Below are 22557 nucleotides of genomic sequence, written 5' to 3'. Positions count from 1 at the left end.
CCTGGGGGCTCCGTGCTGGGGCCCTGCCTGCCCTCGGAAGAGACCCGCCCCCTCGAGAGACGAAGAGGAAGAAAAGCCGGGGGAGGCGCCGTGACCGGAGGCTTTTCGTGGCGATTTCCAGACTCGGCTCTCCTCTCGTGTGCAGCCTCAGGTCCCCACGCCAAGTTCAGCCCGCTCTCCCAGCAGGGGTCAGGGCTGGAGCTGCGGCAGGCCCTGCGGCCAGCCTCCAGAGGCACGAACGACAGGCCGGGGAAAATGGCTCTGGAGACGCCACCGTTCAGACGCCAAGCCGTCCTGGGAGTGGGGTCAGGGAGGGTGCACCTTCCACCTCTTCTTTACAAGCAGAGCTCCCAGCTAAGACCTCGGTATTGCTATTGTTGACTCCTGTTTATGCAATAACTCGAAGGGAAACATATTTGGAGCAAGATGCAGAGAAATTTAATTCTGAAGTACAGGTCAGGCATCTTGCCTAGTTTAATCCACCCTCGATGCCCAGCCTGGGAGTCGCCAGGTGGGTCCACCCTGGCCGCACCTTCCCCTCGCCCCCTTCATCTGTCCTGTAGCACAGGGGCGGCGGGGCCTCAAGGAGCGGCTTCCAGGTCTCCCCCTGTGCCGAAGTCCCAGACCCCGTCTTCACTTGCTCTGCCAGGTTTGGTTCTCACAACTGGGGACTATCTCCGTTTGCACAGGCTGAGTGGTTTAAGCAACAGAAATGAAAAACGAGGGGCGCCAGGGTGGCTCAGTCGGTTAAGCATCCGACTTCAGCTCGGGTCACAATCTCGTCATCCATGGGTTCGAGCCCCGCATCCGGCTGTGTGCTGACGGCTCAGAGCCTGGAGCCTGCTTCGGATTCTGTGTCTCCCTCTCTCTCTGCCCCTCCCCCGCTTGCTCTCTCTGTCTCTCTCTGTCTCTCTCTCTCTCTGTCTTTCTCTCAAAAATAAATAAGCATTAAAACAATTTAAAAAAAAAAAAAAAAAAAAGAAAGGAAAAACAAATTGACTCACAGTTCTGGAGTCTGGAAGCCCGCAGTCCAGCCATGGGCAGGGTTGATTCCTTTTAAAGGGTACAAGGGAAGGGTCTGCTCCAGGCCCCCTGCCTTGGTTTGCAGGTGGTATCTTCCCTCGTGCGTCTGTCCAAAATCCCCTTTTCGTGAGGACGGCAGTCGGGACTTCAGGAGGCCCCATCTTAACCGATTACGCCTGCAATGACCTTCGATATGAGGGCATGTTCTCAGGAGCTCAGGGGTCATGACTTCATATATGAGCATGGGGGAGGGACACAATGCCACCCCTAACAGGGCATAACCCTGTCAGCTCACCCCAGCGCTGAGCGTCCTGCACGACAGCCTGTCTGGGCAGAGGCTCCCCGCCCCCACCCCCCCAGCTATGTCCTGAGGCTCACAGCCGCCTGGGCTAAGCCAGGCCATGGCCCAGTCCTCCGGCTGCACTGCCCGGGCCCGCCTGTGCCGTGAGTCCTTGCTGACAGAGGGAGCAGCATGAGGCACGGGGTGGGGGGCCCAGGATAGGGGGGTACTGAGGGGGTAAGAGGCAGCGGCGCCTCTTGGAGGCAGGCATGTCATGAGGCCCCTCTAATGACAGGGGTTCCCGTGGGAGCCGCGGGGAGCACAGCTTCCTTCTGCCCCTTTGCTGGAGGGGCCCGGCCCTGCAAGGAGGGGCTGCCTTCGTGGGTACCAACCCCCGGGCCTGCCGCTGGAGCCACTGGGCTGCCACAGAGACGTCAGCCGGCCGCTCCACTCCCTGCCCACCTCTGCCACACTGCCACGCTAGGCTGCGCCTCCTGGAGGAGATAGGGCCGCTCTCCGAGGGCCACTCTGTGGACGAGCTGCCGTACGGACCCATAGGCTGAGTCGGGCCGAGCCCTACAGGCCCCGAGTGGGGCCTGTAGCCGAGCGCCGCAGCCCACACGGCCACCTCCTAGACCAGGCCAGGGTCAGCACGGTAACATGGCCCTGGGACCCCCTCCTCGGAGCCTCTGGCCCACAGGGCCTCTAGGGGAAGCAGGACAGCTGGCTGGGGTAGGGCCACCAGCTTCAGGACATGACGGCCACAGGTAGAGCAGTTGGCAGGACTGAATAGGGGGAGTCACCCCACCGGCCTCCTGACACCACAGCCCCTCCCCCTAATTCCCTGAGGCCCTCCCTGCTGTGCCGCAGTGCAGGCCTAGGCCTGGGGGTGGCTGGGCAGACGCACTGGGCTGGGGCTCTGGGAAGGCACTGGCTCTGAGAGGTCCTGATCGGGGTCGGCTTGGGGGCCGGGGAGGTAGGACAGTCACCCAGGCTTGCTCCCCAGGGGGTCCCGGAGGCTGACCTGGAGGCTCCTGCAAGAAACTGGAGACACCGGGAGAGGACCAGTGGGCACGGCGGGGACAGGGCCAGCCTTTGTCCTCCTTCCCACGAGAGGGGCTGGCACGCACCTGGGTTTTGAGGCCTGGTGGCGATGCTGCCTGCACGGCTTGGTCGTGGGCAGGAGTGACTCTGAGGCACTTTCTGGGCCACAAGCCACAGCCAGCACAGCCACGCTTCCCAGCGGGCCATCGCGGACGGTGTCCCGGGGCCTCGCAGGCAGAGATGCAGCTGGGCCAGCGCCCCTTGCTGGACACGGGCCCCTGCCGGAGCTCACTACCCTTGGGGGTCGGGGCTCCCCGGTGGCCAGCGGCAGCCACACAGAACGTCAAGCGTGGATGGGTGGATGTGCACCAGGGCACACAGGTGGCCAGAGGCCAGCCCCGGGGGCCAGGGAGCCTTGGTGAGCAGGTGGGAGTGTGGGCCTGGTAGGTGGGGGTGAGGGCAGAGCCACGGGGGTGGACCCCAGAACCCTCCACCCCAGAAATGCCTGCACCTGCACGGGCGTCTCCAGGTACACTTTCGGTGACTGTCAGGGTGGCCCTGTTCAAGTATGTGGTCAAGAATGAACCAGGCAGGGGTGCCCGGGTGGCTCAGTCGGTTAAGCGTCCGACTTCGGCTCAGGTCACGATCTCACAGTTCGTGAGTTCGAGACCTGCGTCAGGCCCTGTGCTGACAGCTCAGAGCCTGGAGCCTGCCTCGGATACTGTGTCTCCCTCTCTCTCTGCCCCATCCCCACTCATGCTCTGTCTCTCTCTGTCTTAAAAATAAATAAAACATTTAAAAACAAAATTAAAAAAAAAAAAATAACCAGGCAAAGATAAGGGCTAGGGGGGCAGAGAGACTGAGCCCTCGAGGCAGGGACTGGGGGATGGGAGAGAGCCTCGGGCTCTGCTTTGGTGGGAGGCACCAAGGTGGTGCCCCCAAGGTTCCGGGCCTCTATCCCCAACACCTCTAGCAGCCACTGCCTCACGGTGCCAGGGTGGGCCTCTGAGAGGAGGGCCAGGAGCTCTGGGATGCACCCGGGACCTCCTCTGAGCCCAGGGGGAGGCTCCTCAGCCGAGGTGGGGTGAAGTCTGGCCATCTTTTCCAGACAGGGGAACCAGCTGGGGACACAGAAACCCCAGTTCTTCCAAGGGGCACACAGAGGGGAGCCCCTGCGGAACCCTGGCTCAGCCCACCCAGGACCTAAGCAGCAGTGGGGGGAGCTGACCCCCAGCCCCCCTGACTGAGCAGACCCAGCAGGTGGCCAGCAGTGCGCACTCCCCCCACACCCCCACGCACATGTGAGCAGAGGAGCTGTGCGAACCTTCCCTCCCGACCGGCTCTCCCGCAATACAGTCGCGTTTTGGAAAGTGAAACCGCCGGTCAGGTGTGCATTTCCTTTACAAAGTCCACTGAACCCGCTGAGAGGGGCGGGGGGATGGACCCCTCCCCCAGCACCCTGTGCCCACCTCCGCTCCCTCGCGGGGAGACTCTGGGGAAGGGGTCAAAGGGGCAGGAGGGAGAGGGCAGCCGCCCCCCTGCAATTCGGGGCCATTCCTCACCAGGGGTGCTCACGGGTGGCCAGCCTACCGAGGGGCGCGCCCGGGGCGCCGCCCTGGCCCCCGCCGGGATCTGGGTACCCGCCCGCCCCACCCGGATTCGGGGCGCGCCCCCCACCCCGGGCCGCCGCCCCCAGATGAGGGCGGGGCCGCGGCCGGTTTAAATTCGGGTGGCGCGGGCCCAGCCGCGAGCCGAGAGACTGCGTTCGGAGCGCTGGGGCGCCGCGCGGGCAGGTGGGACACCCAGGCCTGGGCCAGACCCGGGCAGGCCAGGGAGCAGAGACCGAAGCTCCTTCGACGGGCGCTGAGCTCGGGTCCGGGAGGCTGGGGCGGGCGTGTGGGGGCAAGGCGCCGGTGGAGCGGGGAGCGGCCGGGAGCTCCGCGCTCTGGCTCGCCCGGACCGGGCAGTCTGAGCCCCGGGCCGGCCTCCCTCCCTGGTGGGCGAGGGTGCAGGTTACCGGCAGGGACGTGGGAGATGCGGCCCGGGGAGGTGGGGGTGGGCGGTGGCGGGGTGGGGGTGGGGGTTCCTCCCGGCTCCAGCGGTTTCCCGGCAGGGGGCAGGGCTGGGGTGGCCCCGGGCGGGTGTGCAGGTCAGGTTCCGCCTGCCGCCCCCCTTCGGCGGAGGGTGGAGGCGCCCTGGGCGGAGGTAATCGGTAATCAGGCTGACAGATTGAGAGGGCGGTGCTGCTCCTGGCTGGGGCGCTGACCAATCCGGGAGCCACCTGCTGTCCCCCGTGGGGCGGCGGCAGGGACACCGCATGGGGTCATCTCAAGACCCTTGCCAGGACGGGGCTCAGGAGGGCTGCCTTCCCTGTACCCACCTGTCTTACCAAGCTCCTTCTGCCGCTGGCCTCTGCCCCGAGGAGGTGAGTGGGATCCTTCCGCAGCTGCCCGATGGGGCAGAGCCAAGATTGCCGCCTCCCTGTGTGGGCCTGAGGCAGCCTGCAACCTAGTTCTGTCCTTATCTGGCTCAGGTGGACAGCCAGCCCTCTGCCCTCCTCCCGGCCCCGGGCTGGAGAGGGGGGATGTCCTTCAGGGCAGAGGCAGAAGGTGGCCCACAGCCAAGGAATGCAGACCCACCCTCCTCAGGATTGTCCTCCCTCCCCTTGTCACCCAGGGCTGTCCCCCCACCGTCCCCTCCTCCAGGGAAGCTGCAGGAAGAGCCCTCTTCCCTTTCAGATTCCCTTTTCCTTCCTGGAAAATCTGCTCAGCCCCAAGGCCCTTACCCCTCGGGTCACACACCATGCCCACCACCTTCTGCTGCTGGCCACCTCTGTGGGACATTGGGCTGGCCAGGGTGTCCTGCCCTTGAAGCCGCCCCCTCCCCCACTCCCTGGGCCCTGGACACCAGTCACATACCATGGTCTTCTCTCCCGAGCTCCAGACCCCTCTGTCCAGCTGCCTTCCCAAGGTCTCCACTCCACAACCCTGCTCCTGTCTCACCTGGGCAGAGTCCAAAGAGGCTCCTACCTGGCCCAAGGTCACTGCCAACCAAATAGGGGGCGTGGCCCAACTGCCAAGGGCACAGGGCCTGTCCTGGCCTTAGGCCCCCACTTCCTGCTCGAGTACTCCGTCAGGCTCCTGGGTCCCCTCTCCCACCATGAATCCCCTTTGTTTGTTTTTTTAATTTTTTAATGTTTATTTTTGAGAGAGAGAGAGAGAGAGAGAGAGCACGAGAGAGAGCAGGGGAGGGTCAGAAAGAAGGAGACACAGAATCTGAAGCAGGCTCCAGGCTCCAGCTGTCAGCACAGAGCCCGACGTGGGGCTCAAACCCATGAAACTTGAGATCATGACCTGATCATGAGCTGAAGTTGGACGCTTAACCGACGGAGCCCCCCAGGTACCCTCCCCCATGAGTCCCCTTTGTGCGGGGAACTGGAACCTCCTGCTCCCCAAGCTGGTGACTGCTCTGGTTTTCCTGTCTGGGTGCTGCCCCTCCCCACCCAGCACAGCCCCGTCAGGGCTCTGGGCCGGCTATGTCCAGGCCAAGGGCTGGCTCCGAATGTCCCTTCTTCCCTTTGCTGGGCAGTGAGGTCCCTCTCCTCTCCACACCTTTGTCCATTGCCAAGGGAAAGTCACGCTCTTCTAGCTATCTAACTGCCCCAGTAGCCATGTCACCTGGCATTCCTGCCGAGACGGGCAGGCCTGTCCCGGGCTCACAGACCCGCTGAAGGCAGTCCTGGCACAGGGCACCCTGTGCCAAGGGAGTATCCCGGCCAGCAGCCAGGCATGTGTCCAGGCCGGGCCCCAGAAGCAGGGTCTGATGGCAAGCATATTGGGGAGTGGACTCGGGGTGGCCCCTGTTGAGTGCAGGACACAAAACAGGAGAGAGCCAGCCTCTGGTGCAGCCCCGCTCGCAGCTGGAAGGAGGTCGAGGCAGCCGTGCACTCACCGCCGTCAACCAGGCCCTGGAACCCTGCTCCCAGGGCACCCGTGGGCTTCTCTTCCTGGGGAGACGCACGGGGGACGGTGAACAGGTGGGCCCCCAGCCAGAGCTGTGGCATGGGCCTTGTCTCTAAGGCTCCACTCCTCCTTCCCCTCGCCCACCCCTACCGCACGTCGGCCTGGCCTGGTGCTCACCTGGGGTGTGCAAACCCTTGCCCCTGAGGTCCCTTGTGGCTACACGTGTCCATTAGCTGCAGGAATGGTCACACCCCTGCCTCCACCCCACCCAGACCCTGCCTTCTCCTGGTGGTCGGGTCACTCCCGGACCCTTGGTCCTGGACGCAAGGAGCCGGGGTGCCCTGGGAGCAGCCGTGGCCTTCAGCTCAGTGGGACTGCGGCTGTGTCCGTGGCAGAAGTACTCATCCTGTGGGACTGACCCCGGACCTGCAGGGATGGGTGGCGGGGTCATCGGAGGCATGGTGGGGGCCACGTCTGCTCCCATCGCTTGGTTCCTGGACCCATATGGTCCAGCTGCAGGGACAGACACATCACATTCTAGAATGGTCACTGCCCCTCCCCCCCCCCCCCCCCCCCGCCCCGGGCACGGGACCACCGGTGAGCTGGTGCTGGAGCTTGCCTGCGGTGGCCCTTTCACGATGGAGCCTTCAGCCTGCCCTGCGCTGCAGAGATCAGAGCCTCTTGACTGGTCACTACAAAGCCTCAGGTGTCCACAAGGACTTTTTGTCATCCAGCTGGTCACTCACAGCCTTTTGTGTTCGTCCAAAGTCTCGTTGTTCAGCAATGCCCCCCACCCCCCCCGTGTGCTCTGCACTAACCCGCATCCCAGATGCCTGATCCCACACTCCGTTTACTCGGAACGATGGCAGATGGAGGCACTTCCCCGATCCCTGCTCACACGGCCAGCCGGGTGGCGGTGTGCCCCTCCAGAGCCTCGCCCAGTGTCTGCCTGGTCCTGGCACCACCAGTCTGAGCTGAGCAGCACGCGAGCTGCAGGGGGTGGGAAGGGCCCCTCGTCTGTGTAGGGAAGGGGTGAGGCAGGATTTCACCCACTCCCAGGGGCTGGGCTTACGTGCGGGCCCCATGTCAAGTCAAGGGCCTGAGCCAGTGCAGCCCCAGGACGGGCAAGGCAATTCCCGAGGGGGCCGAAGCGGGGGCCGTCTGCCAACAGCCCTCCTGAAGCCCCAGATGGGGTCTGGGTCACGCCCCCAAGCGTCCACCCTTCCAGATGTGTGTGTTGTCGGAGCCCCAGCTTCTTACTGTCACTGGGGGGCGCTCGACACCCCCTGGGCCATGCTGCCCCCTGCACCGCCCTGGCGCTGAGGCCTCCCATGGATGCCTCATGGCCACTTGCTGATCCCACCCTGCTCCTGGGCCGGAGGTCGGTGGAGAGGGCAGGAGCAACGAAGGTGGCCTTGAGCGCCACAGTAGGTAACTAGCAAGCCACGGAGGCTGTAGGACAGGAGAGGGGCCGGCGTGAAACAGCGACCCCATGTGGGGCCAGTGGGGGCGAGTGGGGGCTGAGCAATTCAGGGCTCAGGCTGCACGGAGAGGGTGTGGGGGAACCCTTTACAGAACACCAGCAGTCGTGGGGGTGCAGTGGAGTTTGAGGCACCTCGTGAGACCGGGGCACGTGGTTCCTGGACTCCGGGACGGGCTGGGCCTGAGACACGGTGTGAGGGGTTCCCTGATGTAATGGGCGAGTGGGGGCAGAGCGGAGCCCTGTCACCGGCGAGAAGGCCCCACACCCACGACCCAGAGGCAATGAGATCCAAAATGCATTTGTTGGGTTTGGCAACCACAGTCCGAGTTCATCTTAGTGAGAGCTTCGGGGCGGGGGCGAGCCAGCTGCCTGAGCGGGCACAGGAGCAGGCTTGGGGGGCAGGCTGGGGGCTGGCTGGGAGGCCAGGACAGACGTGTTCGGGCTCTTGAGCAGACAGCCGGTGCCAGCGGGAGCAAAGTGTGGGCTTGCGCCCGGGGGGAGGGGGAAGGGGGGCCCGGGTGTGGTTCTGCAGAAACCGGGTGTGGGCCGGCTGGAAGGGCGGAGGCGGGAGGGAGGCTATGGCTCCCTAAGCTGTCGCAACAATTACCACAACCTGGATGGCTTCAAACAACAGAAACTCCTTCTCGGTTCAAGGGGCCGAAATCTGAGGTCAATGCTTCTGGGCTTGGTGGTCCTCGATGCGTCTGGGCTTGTGGCCGCTCCAGACGGCGCCCCATGGGCTCTCTCCTGTGTCTTCCTATAGAGACTCAAGTCATTTTGGATTAGGGCCATTCCTCCTCCATGACCTCAACTGAGTTACATCTGCAAAGACTATTTCCAAATAAGGCTACAGTCATAGGTACTGGCGGTCAGGACTTGGATATATCTCTCAGGGGGACACAATTTAATCCCACAGGAAGGGGACGGGCCTGGGTGGAGGAGTTGGTGTGCAGGTGTGAAGCACTTGTCACTGCTGCTCAGAGAATTGGGGCACAGAGCCGTCTGCTGAGAGGGGACAGCCTTGGAGCCTCTCTGGGGCTTGGAGCCAGCTGACCAGAGACGTGGCCATACCCATGGCTCCCACGGGACTGGCACGCAAACACGGAGTCTGTGTTCCCTCAGGCCCCCGAGTCGAGTGCGGGCACAAAGAGGCCATAGCCCAGAGAGCACAAGGATTGGAGTGGGCAGAGGAGGACACAGACAGAGCCAGCCTGGGGCGGGACACCGTGGGGGCTTCTGGCTGGAGCCCAGTGGAGATCTGGGAAGGAACAGAAGCCAGAGCAGAGGGTCTGGGGCAGGGCCGGGGGTTGGAGGCGGTGACTGGAAGAGGGAAGGGTGCTGATGTCCCTGAACCCAAGGATGGGGGAGGAGCCCTGGGGAGCAGACGGGAGGTTAGGGTGAGAGATGGGGGGAGGGGCTCTGGCCCAGGTGGCCCAGCCCCCACCACGGGACCCTGAGGGCAGGAGCTGAGGGGATTGGGCTGGGATGGAGAGCAGAGGATGGCCTGCAGGAAAACAGAGCCCACGCGTCCTGGAGGCCGCCCTGGCTGGCCGGAGGTCCCCCATGGTCCCTCCTGGGACCCCATGGGGCAAGGCAAAAGACCTTACTTGGATGCTGACCCCCATCCCCCAGGAGGGCAAGCCATGTCTGGAGGCTGATTCAGGGTCTGGGATTGACCTCTTGACTCTCTCCCTCCCGTCCACCTGGGCCATTCCAGGGCCCCTAACAGAGCCTTTTCTACCCCCTCCAGGGAGCAGACGCAGTGGACCTTGGGTGAGTGAGTTCTACACAACAGGCTGAGCGTGATGAATGGCCACGCCTCTCCTCCTCTTGATGTCCTGGTCACCAACAGCACCGACCCGGCCATCGTCCCCAAGACCATGAAGGCCGTGCCGGGAACCAGCACCCCTTCTGGGCCTCCGTCTGCCCAGCCTAAGAGCATCGCCGGGGTGTACGTGGAGGCCTCCGGCCAGGCACAGAGTCTCTACGCTGCCATGAAGCAGGGCCTCCTGCCCGTTGAGCTTGGGCTGGCTCTGCTGGAGGCCCAGGCGGCCACCGGGGGCCTCGTGGACCCCACGCAAGGCCGGTTCCTCCCTGTGTCCGAGGCCCTGCAGCAGGGCCTGGCGGGCCTGGAGCTAAAGGAGAAGCTGCTGGTGGCCGAGCGCGCAGTCGCTGGGTACCCTGACCCCTACGGTGGCGGGAAGCTGGCACTTTTCCAGGCCATCGGGAAGGAGGTGGTAGACGGAGCGCTGGGGCGGGGCTGGCTGGAGGCCCAGCTGGCCACGGGGGGCTTGGTGGATCCCATTCGGGGTACACGGGTGGCCCCGGGGCCGGCCTGTCAGCAGGGTCTCCTGGACCAGGACACGTGGCGTGGCCTGTCTGAGCGCAAGCCCAGCCCCAGTGCCCCTGGCTTCCTGGACCCCAACACCCTGGAGCGGCTGTCGTACCGCGAGCTGCTGGGCCGGTGTGTGAGAGCCCCCGACACAGGGTTGGCGCTGCTGCCCCTCAAGACCACCTTCCCCACCCTGAGTGGGGCAGTGAGCTTGGCCGAGCTGCTAGAGGTGGGGGTCCTGGATGACGAGGCCGCCCGGGGCCTTCGGGAAGGCAGGCTGGCGACCCGAGAGGTGAGCGCGCGGGCTGACGTGAGGCGCTACCTGCAGGGCACCGGCAGCATCGCGGGGGCTGTCCTGCTGCCCGCGGGCCACAAGAAGAGCTTCTTCCGGGCCGTCAGCGAGCACCTGCTCCCCATGGGCACCGCGCTCCCGCTCCTGGAGGCTCAGGCCGCCACCGGCACACTGGTGGACCCGGCCACCGGCCGGCGGCTCCGGGTGGACGAGGCGGTCAGGTCGGGCCTGGTCGGCCCAGAGCTCCACAGGCAGCTCCTGGTGGCGGAAGAGGCAGTGACGGGGTACCATGACCCCTTCAGCGGCGCCCGAGTGCCCCTCTTCCAGGCCATGAAGAAGGAGCTGGTGGACAGGCCTCTGGCTCTGCGACTCCTAGATGCCCAGCTGGCCACAGGTGGGCTGGTATGTCCGGCCCGCAGGCTCCGGCTGCCCCCGGAGGCCGCCCTGCGCTTCAGATGCCTGGACCAAGAGACTCAGCAGTGTCTGTCCCGGGCCACCGGCTTCTGGGACCCCAACACACAGGAGAGCGTGGGCTATGGGCAGCTACTGGCCCGCTGTGTCACCGACCCAGAAACAGGACTGGCCTTCCTCCCCCTCTCAGGGGGCCCCCTTGGAGAAGAGCCACGAGGACTCCCGTTCATTGACCACAGCACCCGGGAGGCCTTGAGTGAGGCCATGACCACCATCGCCATGGGCGAGTTCCAGGGCCGGCCCGCATCACTCTGGGACCTGCTCTTCTCTGAGCCCATCCCTGCGCAGCAGCGGGCGGCACTGGCCCAGCGCCACAAGGAAGGCGCCATCTCGGGGGAGGAACTGGCAGCTGCGCTGAGGGCCACCCTTGAGCAGGCTGCGGCCACGGCCAGGACCACCTTTGCCGGCCTGAGGGTGCCCGTGGCCCCAGGAGAGCTGCTGAGAGCAGAGATCATCGACCAGGACACGTACGAGCGGCTGGAGCGAGGGCAGACCACAGCCCAGGAGGTGGGCAGGCTGGGCTCGGTGCACAGGTTCCTGCAGGGCACCGGCGGCATCGCAGGCCTGCTGCTGCCGGGCTCCCAGGAGCGGCTCGCCATCTACGAGGCTCGCGGGAGGGGGCTCCTCAGGCACGGCACGGCCCTCATCCTCCTGGAGGCACAGGCGGCCACGGGCTTCATTCTCGACCCAAAGGAAAACAAGAGATATTCTGTGGAGGAGGCACTGAGGGCTGGCCTCGTAGGGCCCGACGTGTTTGCAAAGCTGCTGTCGGCCGAGCGCGCCGTCACCGGCTACACCGACCCCTACACCGGGGAGCGCATCTCCCTCTTCCAGGCCATGAAGAAGGACCTCATCGTGCGGGAGCACGGCATCCGCCTGCTGGAGGCCCAGATCGCCACGGGCGGCATCATCGACCCGGTGCACAGCCACCGCCTGCCCGTGGACGTGGCCTACCGGCGCGGCTACTTCGACGAGGAGACGAACCGCGTCCTGGCGGACCCGAGCGACGACACCAAGGGCTTCTTCGACCCCAACACGCACGAGAACCTCACCTACCTGCAGCTGCTGGAGCGCTGCGTGGAGGACCCCGAGACGGGCCTGCGCCTGCTGCCCCTGAACGGCACCCAGCCCCCGCTCGTGGACGGCACCACCCGGCAGGCCTTCCAGAGCCTGCTGCTGTCGGGGAAGTTCGGGCGTTTCCAGGGGCGGAGAGTTTCCGCGTGGGAGCTGATCAACTCAGAATGCTTCAGCGAGGACCAGAGGAGGCAGCTCCTGCGGAGGTACCGGCAGCACAGCATCTCCCTGGAGCAGGTGGCGCAGTGGCTGGAGAGGGAGATGGGGAGGTGGGCGGACATCACGCTGCCCGGGCTGCGGGGCCCGGTCACGGCCTACCAGCTCCTGGAGGCCCGTATCATCGACCAGGAGCTCCTGGACCGGGTGCTGGAGGGGGCGGTCAGCCCCGAAGCCCTCCTCCACACGGACTGCGTCCGGAGGTACCTACGCGGCTCCGGCGCCCTCGGCGGCGTGCTGCTGGGACCCGCCAGCCGGCGGCTCAGCCTGTACGAGGCCATGAGGCAGAAGGTCCTGGGGCCAGGGGTGGCCCTCGCCCTGCTGGAGGCCCAAGCGGCCACTGGAGCCATCGTGGACCCCCACAGTCTGGAGACCCTGTCGGTGGATGAGGCCGTGCGCGGGAAGCTGGTGGGGCCAGAGCTGTATCGCCAGCTGAGACGGGCTGAGGACGCTGTCACTGGCTTCCGAGATCCCTTCTCTGGGAAGCGTGTGTCCCTGTTCCAGGCCATGAAGAAGGGCCTCATCCCTGAGGAGCAGGCCGCCCGCCTCCTGGATGCCCAGCTGGCCACAGGGGGGGTCATTGACCCCACAGGCCACTACCACCTCCCCATGCCCGTGGCCACCCAGCGGGGCTACATAGACCAGGAGATGGAGGAGGCCTTGTCCAGCTCATCCGAGACCTTCCCCACGCCGGACGGCCGGGGACACACCAGCTACGCCCGGCTGCTGGAGCAGTGTCTGAGGGACGAGGCTTCTGGCCTTTACTTCCTGCCCCTGCCCGAAGACGCTCCGGCCATCCCCACCGACAAGCAGGTCCAGGAGACCCTACGGGCGGCGCAGGGGACTGAGGACGGCACGTCCCTCTGGGAGCTGCTGGGCTCTGGCCACTTCACCGAGGAGCAGCGGAACAGCTTCGTGGAGGACTTCAGGCTGGGGAGGACCACCTTGCAGCAGCTGCAGGCAGCTGTGCACAAGCGGGTGCGGGAGGCGGAACTCCTGGCGCGGGCTCACGTCACAGTGCCCGGCCCCAGGGGTGAGGTTCCCGCCGTCTGGCTGCGTGACGCCGGCATCATCACCGCGGAGACCCTGGCGGCCCTGGCTCGGGGCACGCGGTCACCCGCGGAGGTCGCCGAGGAGCCCAGCGTGAAGGCCCGTCTGTGGGGGACGGGCTGCGTAGCGGGCCTGCTGTTGCAGCCGTCGGGGACCAAGGCCAGCATCGGCCAGGCCGTGAGGGACGGCCTCCTACCCGAGGGCCTGGGGCGAAGGCTGCTGGAGGCCCAAGTGGCATGTGGCTCCCTCATTGACCCTCTGACCAGCCAGAGACTGTCTGTGGAAGGCGCAGTGAAGGCGGGCCTGGTGGGCGGGGCACTGAGCGAGCAGCTCCGGCAGGCCGAGAGGGCCGTGGCTGGGTACACGGACCCCTACACAGGAGGCTCCCTCTCACTGTGGCAGGCCGTGGAGAAGGGGCTGGTGCCCCAAAGTGAGGGCCTCCGGCTCCTACAGGTGCAGCTGGCCACGGGGGGCGCAGTGGACCCTGTGCACGGGGTGCACCTGCCCCAGGAGGCAGCCTGCAGGTTTGGCCTCCTGGATGAGCAGGTCAGCCGGGTGCTGACCTCAAAAGACGAGGACAACAAGTTCTTCTTCGACCCCAGCACGCGAGACAAGGTGACGTACATGCAGCTCAAGGAGGGCTGTGTCTCCGACAGGGACACCGGCCTCTGGCTGCTGCCGCTCGCCCAGGACATGGTGCTCGAAGTGGATGAGCACACGGTGGTGGCCCTGAGGGCCACGAAGGTACCTGTCAGCACCGGGAGGTTCAAAGGTCTCCGCGTGTCACTGTGGGACCTGCTGCACTCCGAGTACGTCGGCGTCCACAAGCGGCGAGAGCTGGCGGCCCTCTGCCAGTCCGGGAGGGCCACAGCCGTGCGGCAGGTGGCTACGGCAGTCAGCACCCTGGTCGAGGCTGCAGAGACACAGCCCTCACGGGCCGCCTTTAGAGGACTCCGGAAGCAGGTGTCGGCCAACGACTTGTTCAGGTCCCAGCTCATTGACAAGGAGACACTGGACGAGCTGAATCAGGGGAGAAAGACTGTGCAGGAGGTGACAGAGATGGACAGTGTGAGGCGGTACCTGGAGGGAAGCAACTTCATTGCCGGGGTCCTCGTCCAGGGCACGAAGGAGAAGATGAGCGTCTCCGAGGCCCTAAGGAGGCACATCCTGCGGCCGGGCACGGCCCTGGTGCTGCTGGAGGCGCAGGCGGCCACCGGCTTCCTCATCGACCCCGTGCGCAACCAGAGGCTGACTGTGGAGGAGGCGTTCGCATCAGGGATGTTTGGCAGGGAAACCTACCAGAAGCTGCTGTCGGCCGAGCGCGCCGTCACCGGCTACACCGACCCCTACACCGGGGAGCAGATCTCCCTCTTCCAGGCCATGAAGAAGGACCTCATCGTGCGGGAGCACGGCATCCGCCTGCTGGAGGCCCAGATCGCCACGGGCGGCATCATCGACCCGGTGCACAGCCACCGCCTGCCCGTGGACGTGGCCTACCGGCGCGGCTACTTCGACGAGGAGATGAACCGCGTCCTGGCGGACCCGAGCGACGACACCAAGGGCTTCTTCGACCCCAACACGCACGAGAACCTCACCTACCTGCAGCTGCTGGAGCGCTGCGTGGAGGACCCCGAGACGGGCCTGTACATGTTACAAATTGTAAAGAAAGGAGAGACCTACGTTTATATCGATGAAACCACAAAACAAGTCCTACGGTCCAGAACTACACAAATGCATGTGGGGAGGTTTGCCAATCAGAAAGTCTCCTTCTGGGACCTGCTTTCCCAGTACTTCCCAGAGGAAAGGAAGCGGGAACTCATCCAGGAGTATAGAGCCCAGAATCTACCCCTCGAGCGGCTGCTGGAGCTCATCACGGCTACCGTGGAGGAAACAGAAAAGCAGTACGAGGCGATCCAGGTGCCAGGCATCGGTGGACAGGTGACAGCTGCGGAGTTGTTCAACTCTGGAATCATCGATAAAAGGACCCTGGATGTACTGCACAGAGAGGCACAGGGTGAGCAGGATCTCAGCCGGTTGGCACATGTGAAGACCTATCTGGAAGGTCGTGGCTGCATCGCGGGGGTGACTATGCCCTCCACCCAAGAGGTGATGAGCCTCTATGACGCCAGCAGGAAAGGACTCATCCCCATGGGCTTTGCGGCTCAGCTGCTGGAGGCCCAGGCGGCCACTGGGTTCATGCTGGATCCCTGCAGCCATAGGAGGCTCTCTGTGCAACAGGCCGTGGCTGAGGGCCTGGTGGGTGAGGACATGCAGGAAAGGCTTCTGGACGCCCAGAAGGCCGCCCAAGGCTACACAGACCCGGTCACGGGACACAAAGTCCCGCTATTCCAGGCCATGAAAAAGAACTTAGTCAGAAGAGAGGACGCGCTCAGACTGCTTGAGGCACAGGAGGCCACAGGGGGTATCATCGACCCACAGCACCACCACCGCCTGCCTGTGGATGTGGCCTACAGACGGGGGTGTCTACACCAGGACACATACCCGCTCATTTCAGATCAGAAGCACATGAATAAAAGGTTTGTGGATCCGAACACTCGGGAGAGGGTCACCTACCGACAACTACAGGAAAGGAGCCAAAAGGAAGCAGGGACAGGCTGGGCGCTCTTCCCGGTGGTAAAGGACCAACAGAAGCCTGCCTACATCGATGAGCCAACGAGGAGGGCCCTGGAGGCTGAGCAGGTGGAAGTACAGGTGGGAAGGTTCAAGGACCAGAAGCCATCGCTATGGGAGATCCTGAACTCAGAATACGTGACGGAGGAGAGAAAGCTCGACTTGATAGGTGAATACAAAAAGGGCACGGCCCAAGAGTTACAGAAGGTAGTAAACATCATCTTAGGAATAATCGATGAGAGGGAAAAAGGCAACAAACAATTGTGGTTCCGAGGGATCAGAAAACAAATCACAGCTTCCGAACTGTTCGACTCTGGAATCATCACCCAGGAGATGCTAGAGGACATGGTCAAGGGGGCCAGCACCTCAGATGTCATCGGAGAAAAAGAACAGGTCAAACGCTACCTGCAGGGCACGAGCTGCATCGCGGGCGTGCTGGTGCCCGCCAAGGACGAGCCCGGGCGGCAGGAGAAGATGAGCATCTACCAGGCCATGTGGAAGGGCGTCCTGCGGCCCGGCACGGCCCTGGTGCTGCTGGAGGCGCAGGCGGCCACCGGCTTCGTCGTCGACCCCGTGCGCAACCAGAGGCTGTCCGTGGAGGAGGCGGTGGCGGCGGGCGTGGTGGGCGGCGAGATCCAGGAGAAGCTGCTGTCGGCCGAGCGCGCCGTCACCGGCTACACCGACCCCTACACCGGGGAGCGCATCTCCCTCTTCCAGGCCATGAAGAAGGACCTCATCGTGCGGGAGCACGGCATCCGCCTGCTGGAGGCCCAGATCGCCACGGGCGGCATCATCGACCCGGTGCACAGCCACCGCCTGCCCGTGGACGTGGCCTACCGGCGCGGCTACTTCGACGAGGAGATGAACCGCGTCCTGGCGGACCCGAGCGACGACACCAAGGGCTTCTTCGACCCCAACACGCACGAGAACCTCACCTACGTGCAGCTGCTTCGCCGCTGCGTGCAGGACCCCGGCACCGGGCTCTACATGCTGCAGCTGGCCGGCCGGGGCTCCGCCGTGCACGAGCTGAGCGAGGAGCTGCGCGGCGCCCTGCGTGAGGCCCGCGTGACCCCGGACGCGGGCGCCCTCCGGGGCCAGAGCGTCTCCATCTGGGAGCTCCTCTTCTACCGGGAGGTGCCCGAGGGCCTGAGGCAGGACCTGCTGCGCAGGTACCAGGCGGGCACGCTGACCGCGCAGGAGGTGGGGGCCGCCCTCACCCCGCTGCTGGCCCGTGCCGAGGACGGGAGCCCACGCCCGGCGCCCCCGGACCCTCGGGGGGCCCTGCGTGCCGCCACCATGGAGGTCAAGGTGGGCCGCCTGCGCGGGCCGGCGGTGCCCGTGTGGGACGTGCTGGCGTCCAGCTACGTGAGCGGCGTTACGCGCGAGCACCTGCTGGCCGGCTTCGGCTCGGGGACGCTGGGCCTGCCCGCGCTGACCCGCAGGCTGACCACCATCATCGAGGAGGCGGAGGCGGCCGGCGGGACCGAGGGCGCGTCGGGGGACGCCGCCCGCGGCCAGCGGGAGCCCCGGCCCCCCGGGCGCGGCGACGGCGACGCGGGCCCCTCCCCGGCCGGGGCCGACGCCGAGCCCGCCAGCGGCCTCCAGGAGCGGGCCCTGCGTGCCGCCACCATGGAGGTGCGCGCCGGGCAGTTCCGGGGCCAGCGCCCCTCCGTGTGGGACGTCCTCTTCTCCTCCTACCTGAGCCAGGCCCGCCGGGACGAGCTCCTGGCCCAGCACGCGGCCGGCGCCCTGGCCGTGCCCGCCCTCATCGCCGTCCTCACCCAGGCCATCGAGGAGGCGGAGGAGCGGCTGAGCAAGGCGTCCTTCCCGGGCCTGAGGCGCCAGGTGTCCGCGTCCGAGCTGCACACGTCCGGGATCCTGGGCCCCGAGACCCTGCGGGACCTGGCCCAGGGCACCAAGACCCTGCAGGAGGTGACAGAGATGGACTCGGTCAAACGCTACCTGCAGGGCACGAGCTGCATCGCGGGCGTGCTGGTGCCCGCCAAGGACGAGCCCGGGCGGCAGGAGAAGATGAGCATCTACCAGGCCATGTGGAAGGGCGTCCTGCGGCCCGGCACGGCCCTGGTGCTGCTGGAGGCGCAGGCGGCCACCGGCTTCGTCGTCGACCCCGTGCGCAACCAGAGGCTGTCCGTGGAGGAGGCGGTGGCGGCGGGCGTGGTGGGCGGCGAGATCCAGGAGAAGCTGCTGTCGGCCGAGCGCGCCGTCACCGGCTACACCGACCCCTACACCGGGGAGCGCATCTCCCTCTTCCAGGCCATGAAGAAGGACCTCATCGTGCGGGAGCACGGCATCCGCCTGCTGGAGGCCCAGATCGCCACGGGCGGCATCATCGACCCGGTGCACAGCCACCGCCTGCCCGTGGACGTGGCCTACCGGCGCGGCTACTTCGACGAGGAGATGAACCGCGTCCTGGCGGACCCGAGCGACGACACCAAGGGCTTCTTCGACCCCAACACGCACGAGAACCTCACCTACGTGCAGCTGCTTCGCCGCTGCGTGCAGGACCCCGGCACCGGGCTCTACATGCTGCAGCTGGCCGGCCGGGGCTCCGCCGTGCACGAGCTGAGCGAGGAGCTGCGCGGCGCCCTGCGTGAGGCCCGCGTGACCCCGGACGCGGGCGCCCTCCGGGGCCAGAGCGTCTCCATCTGGGAGCTCCTCTTCTACCGGGAGGTGCCCGAGGGCCTGAGGCAGGACCTGCTGCGCAGGTACCAGGCGGGCACGCTGACCGCGCAGGAGGTGGGGGCCGCCCTCACCCCGCTGCTGGCCCGTGCCGAGGACGGGAGCCCACGCCCGGCGCCCCCGGACCCTCGGGGGGCCCTGCGTGCCGCCACCATGGAGGTCAAGGTGGGCCGCCTGCGCGGGCCGGCGGTGCCCGTGTGGGACGTGCTGGCGTCCAGCTACGTGAGCGGCGTTACGCGCGAGCACCTGCTGGCCGGCTTCGGCTCGGGGACGCTGGGCCTGCCCGCGCTGACCCGCAGGCTGACCACCATCATCGAGGAGGCGGAGGCGGCCGGCGGGACCGAGGGCGCGTCGGGGGACGCCGCCCGCGGCCAGCGGGAGCCCCGGCCCCCCGGGCGCGGCGACGGCGACGCGGGCCCCTCCCCGGCCGGGGCCGACGCCGAGCCCGCCAGCGGCCTCCAGGAGCGGGCCCTGCGTGCCGCCACCATGGAGGTGCGCGCCGGGCAGTTCCGGGGCCAGCGCCCCTCCGTGTGGGACGTCCTCTTCTCCTCCTACCTGAGCCAGGCCCGCCGGGACGAGCTCCTGGCCCAGCACGCGGCCGGCGCCCTGGCCGTGCCCGCCCTCATCGCCGTCCTCACCCAGGCCATCGAGGAGGCGGAGGAGCGGCTGAGCAAGGCGTCCTTCCCGGGCCTGAGGCGCCAGGTGTCCGCGTCCGAGCTGCACACGTCCGGGATCCTGGGCCCCGAGACCCTGCGGGACCTGGCCCAGGGCACCAAGACCCTGCAGGAGGTGACAGAGATGGACTCGGTCAAACGCTACCTGCAGGGCACGAGCTGCATCGCGGGCGTGCTGGTGCCCGCCAAGGACGAGCCCGGGCGGCAGGAGAAGATGAGCATCTACCAGGCCATGTGGAAGGGCGTCCTGCGGCCCGGCACGGCCCTGGTGCTGCTGGAGGCGCAGGCGGCCACCGGCTTCGTCGTCGACCCCGTGCGCAACCAGAGGCTGTCCGTGGAGGAGGCGGTGGCGGCGGGCGTGGTGGGCGGCGAGATCCAGGAGAAGCTGCTGTCGGCCGAGCGCGCCGTCACCGGCTACACCGACCCCTACACCGGGGAGCGCATCTCCCTCTTCCAGGCCATGAAGAAGGACCTCATCGTGCGGGAGCACGGCATCCGCCTGCTGGAGGCCCAGATCGCCACGGGCGGCATCATCGACCCGGTGCACAGCCACCGCCTGCCCGTGGACGTGGCCTACCGGCGCGGCTACTTCGACGAGGAGATGAACCGCGTCCTGGCGGACCCGAGCGACGACACCAAGGGCTTCTTCGACCCCAACACGCACGAGAACCTCACCTACCTGCAGCTCATGGAGAGAGCTACTGCTGATCCTGAGACTGGACTGTTATTTATGTCTCTGAGTGGAGTTTGAATCGCCGTTCTCCTTGTTGCTTTGTAGAGATATAAAAGCATCTGTCATTAATGCAAAATTCTGGGTATATTCCAATTAATTTTCTTTCTTTTGTCACTCGTGCTATATATGTATCTGGTAAGGTACCCAAAATTCTTATCATCCCCCTAGTTCCCCCACATCCCATTTTGTGGGAAAATAACATAACCCCCACTCCTCATACCGGTCTGCACTTCTCCCTGTTTTCTTACTTGTGAATTTTTATTATGTGTGTGTCTTTTGGATTGATGTTGAGACATTCTGTATTAAACTGTGTTGCAGTAATAGTTAAAATAGTTAAAATTTTTCCCTTTTTTGTTGCTGTTGTTGTATATACGTTAGTTTCTTATGTTCTTTTTTTTTTAAATGCTCTGTTTTCCATTTTATTTTTTCCTTTTTTTAAAGTTTAGTTATGTTGAGAAAGACAAAGAAAACATGAGGGGGGAGGGGTAAAGATGGGGAGAGAGAGAAGAGAGAGAATCCCCAACAGGATCCCGAGCTGTCAGCACACGGCCCAAGGTGGGGCTTGAACCCATGAACTGTGAGATCATGACCCGACTCAAAACCAAGTGTCAAACGCTTCAGTCACTGAGCCATCCAGGTACCCCTTTCCTTTCCACTTTTAAGATATGTCCTGCTTGTGGATTAACTCATTTCCCATCAAGTTTTGTTTTCAATTCAGTGGTTCGTGGCTATTTCGGGTCCCTCTTTGGTGGCCGTGTTTCCCATTGCTTTGCTCAATAAAGCTCAGCCTGAATATGTTCTTGGCGTGGCCCTTCTATTAGGTATGTCCCCTCGTGGGTTGGTAACTAGCACGTTTTGTAACTATGTGCTTTATAATTTACAAAGAAATGTTTGTGTTTAACGAAAGGTCTCTGATTTCAGAGTTTTGAGTGGTGGATGTTTTAATTGTAGAAATAAGTTAAACAAGGAAAATAACCATCACAAATGTAGGGTAACATAGACTTACATTTAGAATAGTCTCTTAAAACGCTGCAGCTAATGGGTGCGTGGGTAGCTCTGTTGGTTGAGCATCTGATTCTTGATTTTACCTCAGGTCACGATCCCAGGGACATGGGATTCAGCCCCATGTTGGGCTCCACGCTGAGTATGGAGCCTGCTTAAGAATCTCAGGGCACCTGGGTGGCTCAGTTGGTTAAGTGTCCGACTCTTAGTTTTAGCTCAGGTCATGATCTCGCAGTCTGTGGGTTCGAGCCCTGCATTGGGCTCTATGCTGACAGCTCAGAGCCTGCTGGGGAGTCTCTCTCTCCCTTTCTGCCCCTCTCCCCACTCTCTCTCTCTCTCTGTGTCTCAAAAATAAACATTAAAAAAAGATCTCTCCTCTCTCTTTCCCTCTCCCCCTCTCCCCACTGGTGCTCACTCGTTGTCTCTCTAAAATGAAATAGTAATAAAAGAACACTGTAGTTAGGTCATACTCAAAGACTGCTTGAAGAGCTTGGTAATTCAGTCATTAATTAAAGGGTGTGCAGTTGGGACAAAGGGCCAGGCCTCCCTGGTCTCCTTCTTCATTATATGGAGTAGTGAGAGGGTGAGTGACATTTTCAAAGTACTGCTGGGTCCTGGGGGGGAAGCTGGGACACAGGGAGCAAGCTGCTGGGTGGTCTTGGTGAGCAAAGCTGGTCATAGAAGCCTGACAGCCACAGGGATGTTGGAAGCAGTCAGATGTCATCCACGGCAGCATCTGGGGAAAAGAGAAGTGTCCCTACTGACTCTGATACACCAGTGGGGCTGAAGGCCTATACACAGAAATAAGAGTTCAAGGTTGGGGTTCGAGTGTGAGAGGAGGCATGTGTGTGCGTGCACCACTTTTCTCTCTAGAAAGAAATGATGAAGTTGGGGTGAGGGATCAGCAGCTGTGACAGGGTGAAACCATGGGAAGGCAGTGGGGAGGTGTGGGGTAAAGGGAACCTTTGGACAAGAATTCGAGAGCCTGTCTCTTGTTGACATGGCCAGAGGGTGTCACCGGGGGCCTCCTGGAGAGAAAGGTGCTGCATGTGAGGAGGGAGGGGCTCCCCACGCTGGGCTCCTCTGTGCCAGGGGAGCCATCAGCAGAACGGCAAGAGAAAAGAATAAATTGGCATTTTGGAGTGTGGGAAGGTGACCGAGCAAGTGAAAGGCAAGCCCAGAAGGGCAGGCGGGATGGGGGGGGGGGGGGCGGGGCGGGGCGGGGCGGGGCGGGTTGTGATCATGAATTAAAGTCTCCCGGTCAGCCTGCTGGTGTGTTTATCACTTCAGTGGCCCTCCCACGTGTTCCCTGGCGGAGGCGCGACGCGCCAGGAGAGCTGGCCTTCCAGATGCCCCATCCCAGGTCCTCTCCTAGACCCTCGGGGAGCAGCCCCCAGGCCGCGCTCCACACTGGGCCCACACTGGGCCCACCCTGGGACGGAAGCCTGGAGACAACCGCGGTGCCGCGCGAGGGTGGTGGGCAAGTGGTGCGGGAAGGACCTGCGGCTCCAAGGGCTGCACAGGGGCGTTTCCCGGAGCCCCGGGCCCGGTCCATGCAGGTCACGGAGCGCCCGTGGAGGACCCGACGTA

At 64.4% G+C, this 22557-nt stretch overlaps 1 protein-coding gene across 2 annotated transcripts; it reads left to right on the top strand.

Annotated features, from left to right (window-relative positions):
* Positions 1 to 4037: 4037 nt before the first annotated feature.
* EPPK1 (epiplakin 1) lies at positions 4038 to 21442 on the top strand. Of its 2 annotated transcripts, XM_053896257.1 has the most exons (3): positions 4047 to 4140; positions 8556 to 8651; positions 9543 to 21442. In XM_053896257.1, exon 3 carries the CDS (start codon positions 9598 to 9600, stop codon positions 19981 to 19983), a length of 10386 nt encoding a protein of 3461 aa, XP_053752232.1. In that variant the 5' UTR covers positions 4047 to 4140; positions 8556 to 8651; positions 9543 to 9597; the 3' UTR covers positions 19984 to 21442. The 2 variants fall into 2 exon arrangements, with proteins under 2 accessions (XP_053752233.1, XP_053752232.1); XM_053896258.1 differs by lacking the exon at positions 8556 to 8651 and having other exon boundaries at positions 4038 to 4140.
* The last annotated feature ends 1115 nt before the right edge of the window (positions 21443 to 22557 follow it).

The sequence above is a fragment of the Panthera pardus genome, unplaced genomic scaffold, assembly GCF_024362965.1.
Source record: "Panthera pardus isolate Hobbes unplaced genomic scaffold, ASM2436296v1 HiC_scaffold_7, whole genome shotgun sequence".
Classification (NCBI taxonomy): domain Eukaryota; kingdom Metazoa; phylum Chordata; class Mammalia; order Carnivora; family Felidae; genus Panthera; species Panthera pardus.
The sequence above is the reverse complement of the archived record's forward strand: the minus strand, read 5'-3'. Positions and strand labels throughout refer to the sequence as shown.

Coding starts and splice junctions, on each gene's coding strand:
- EPPK1 (XM_053896258.1), top strand. CDS start 9,598: ATGAATGGCCACGCCTCTCCTCCTCTTGATGTCCTGGTCACCAACAGC.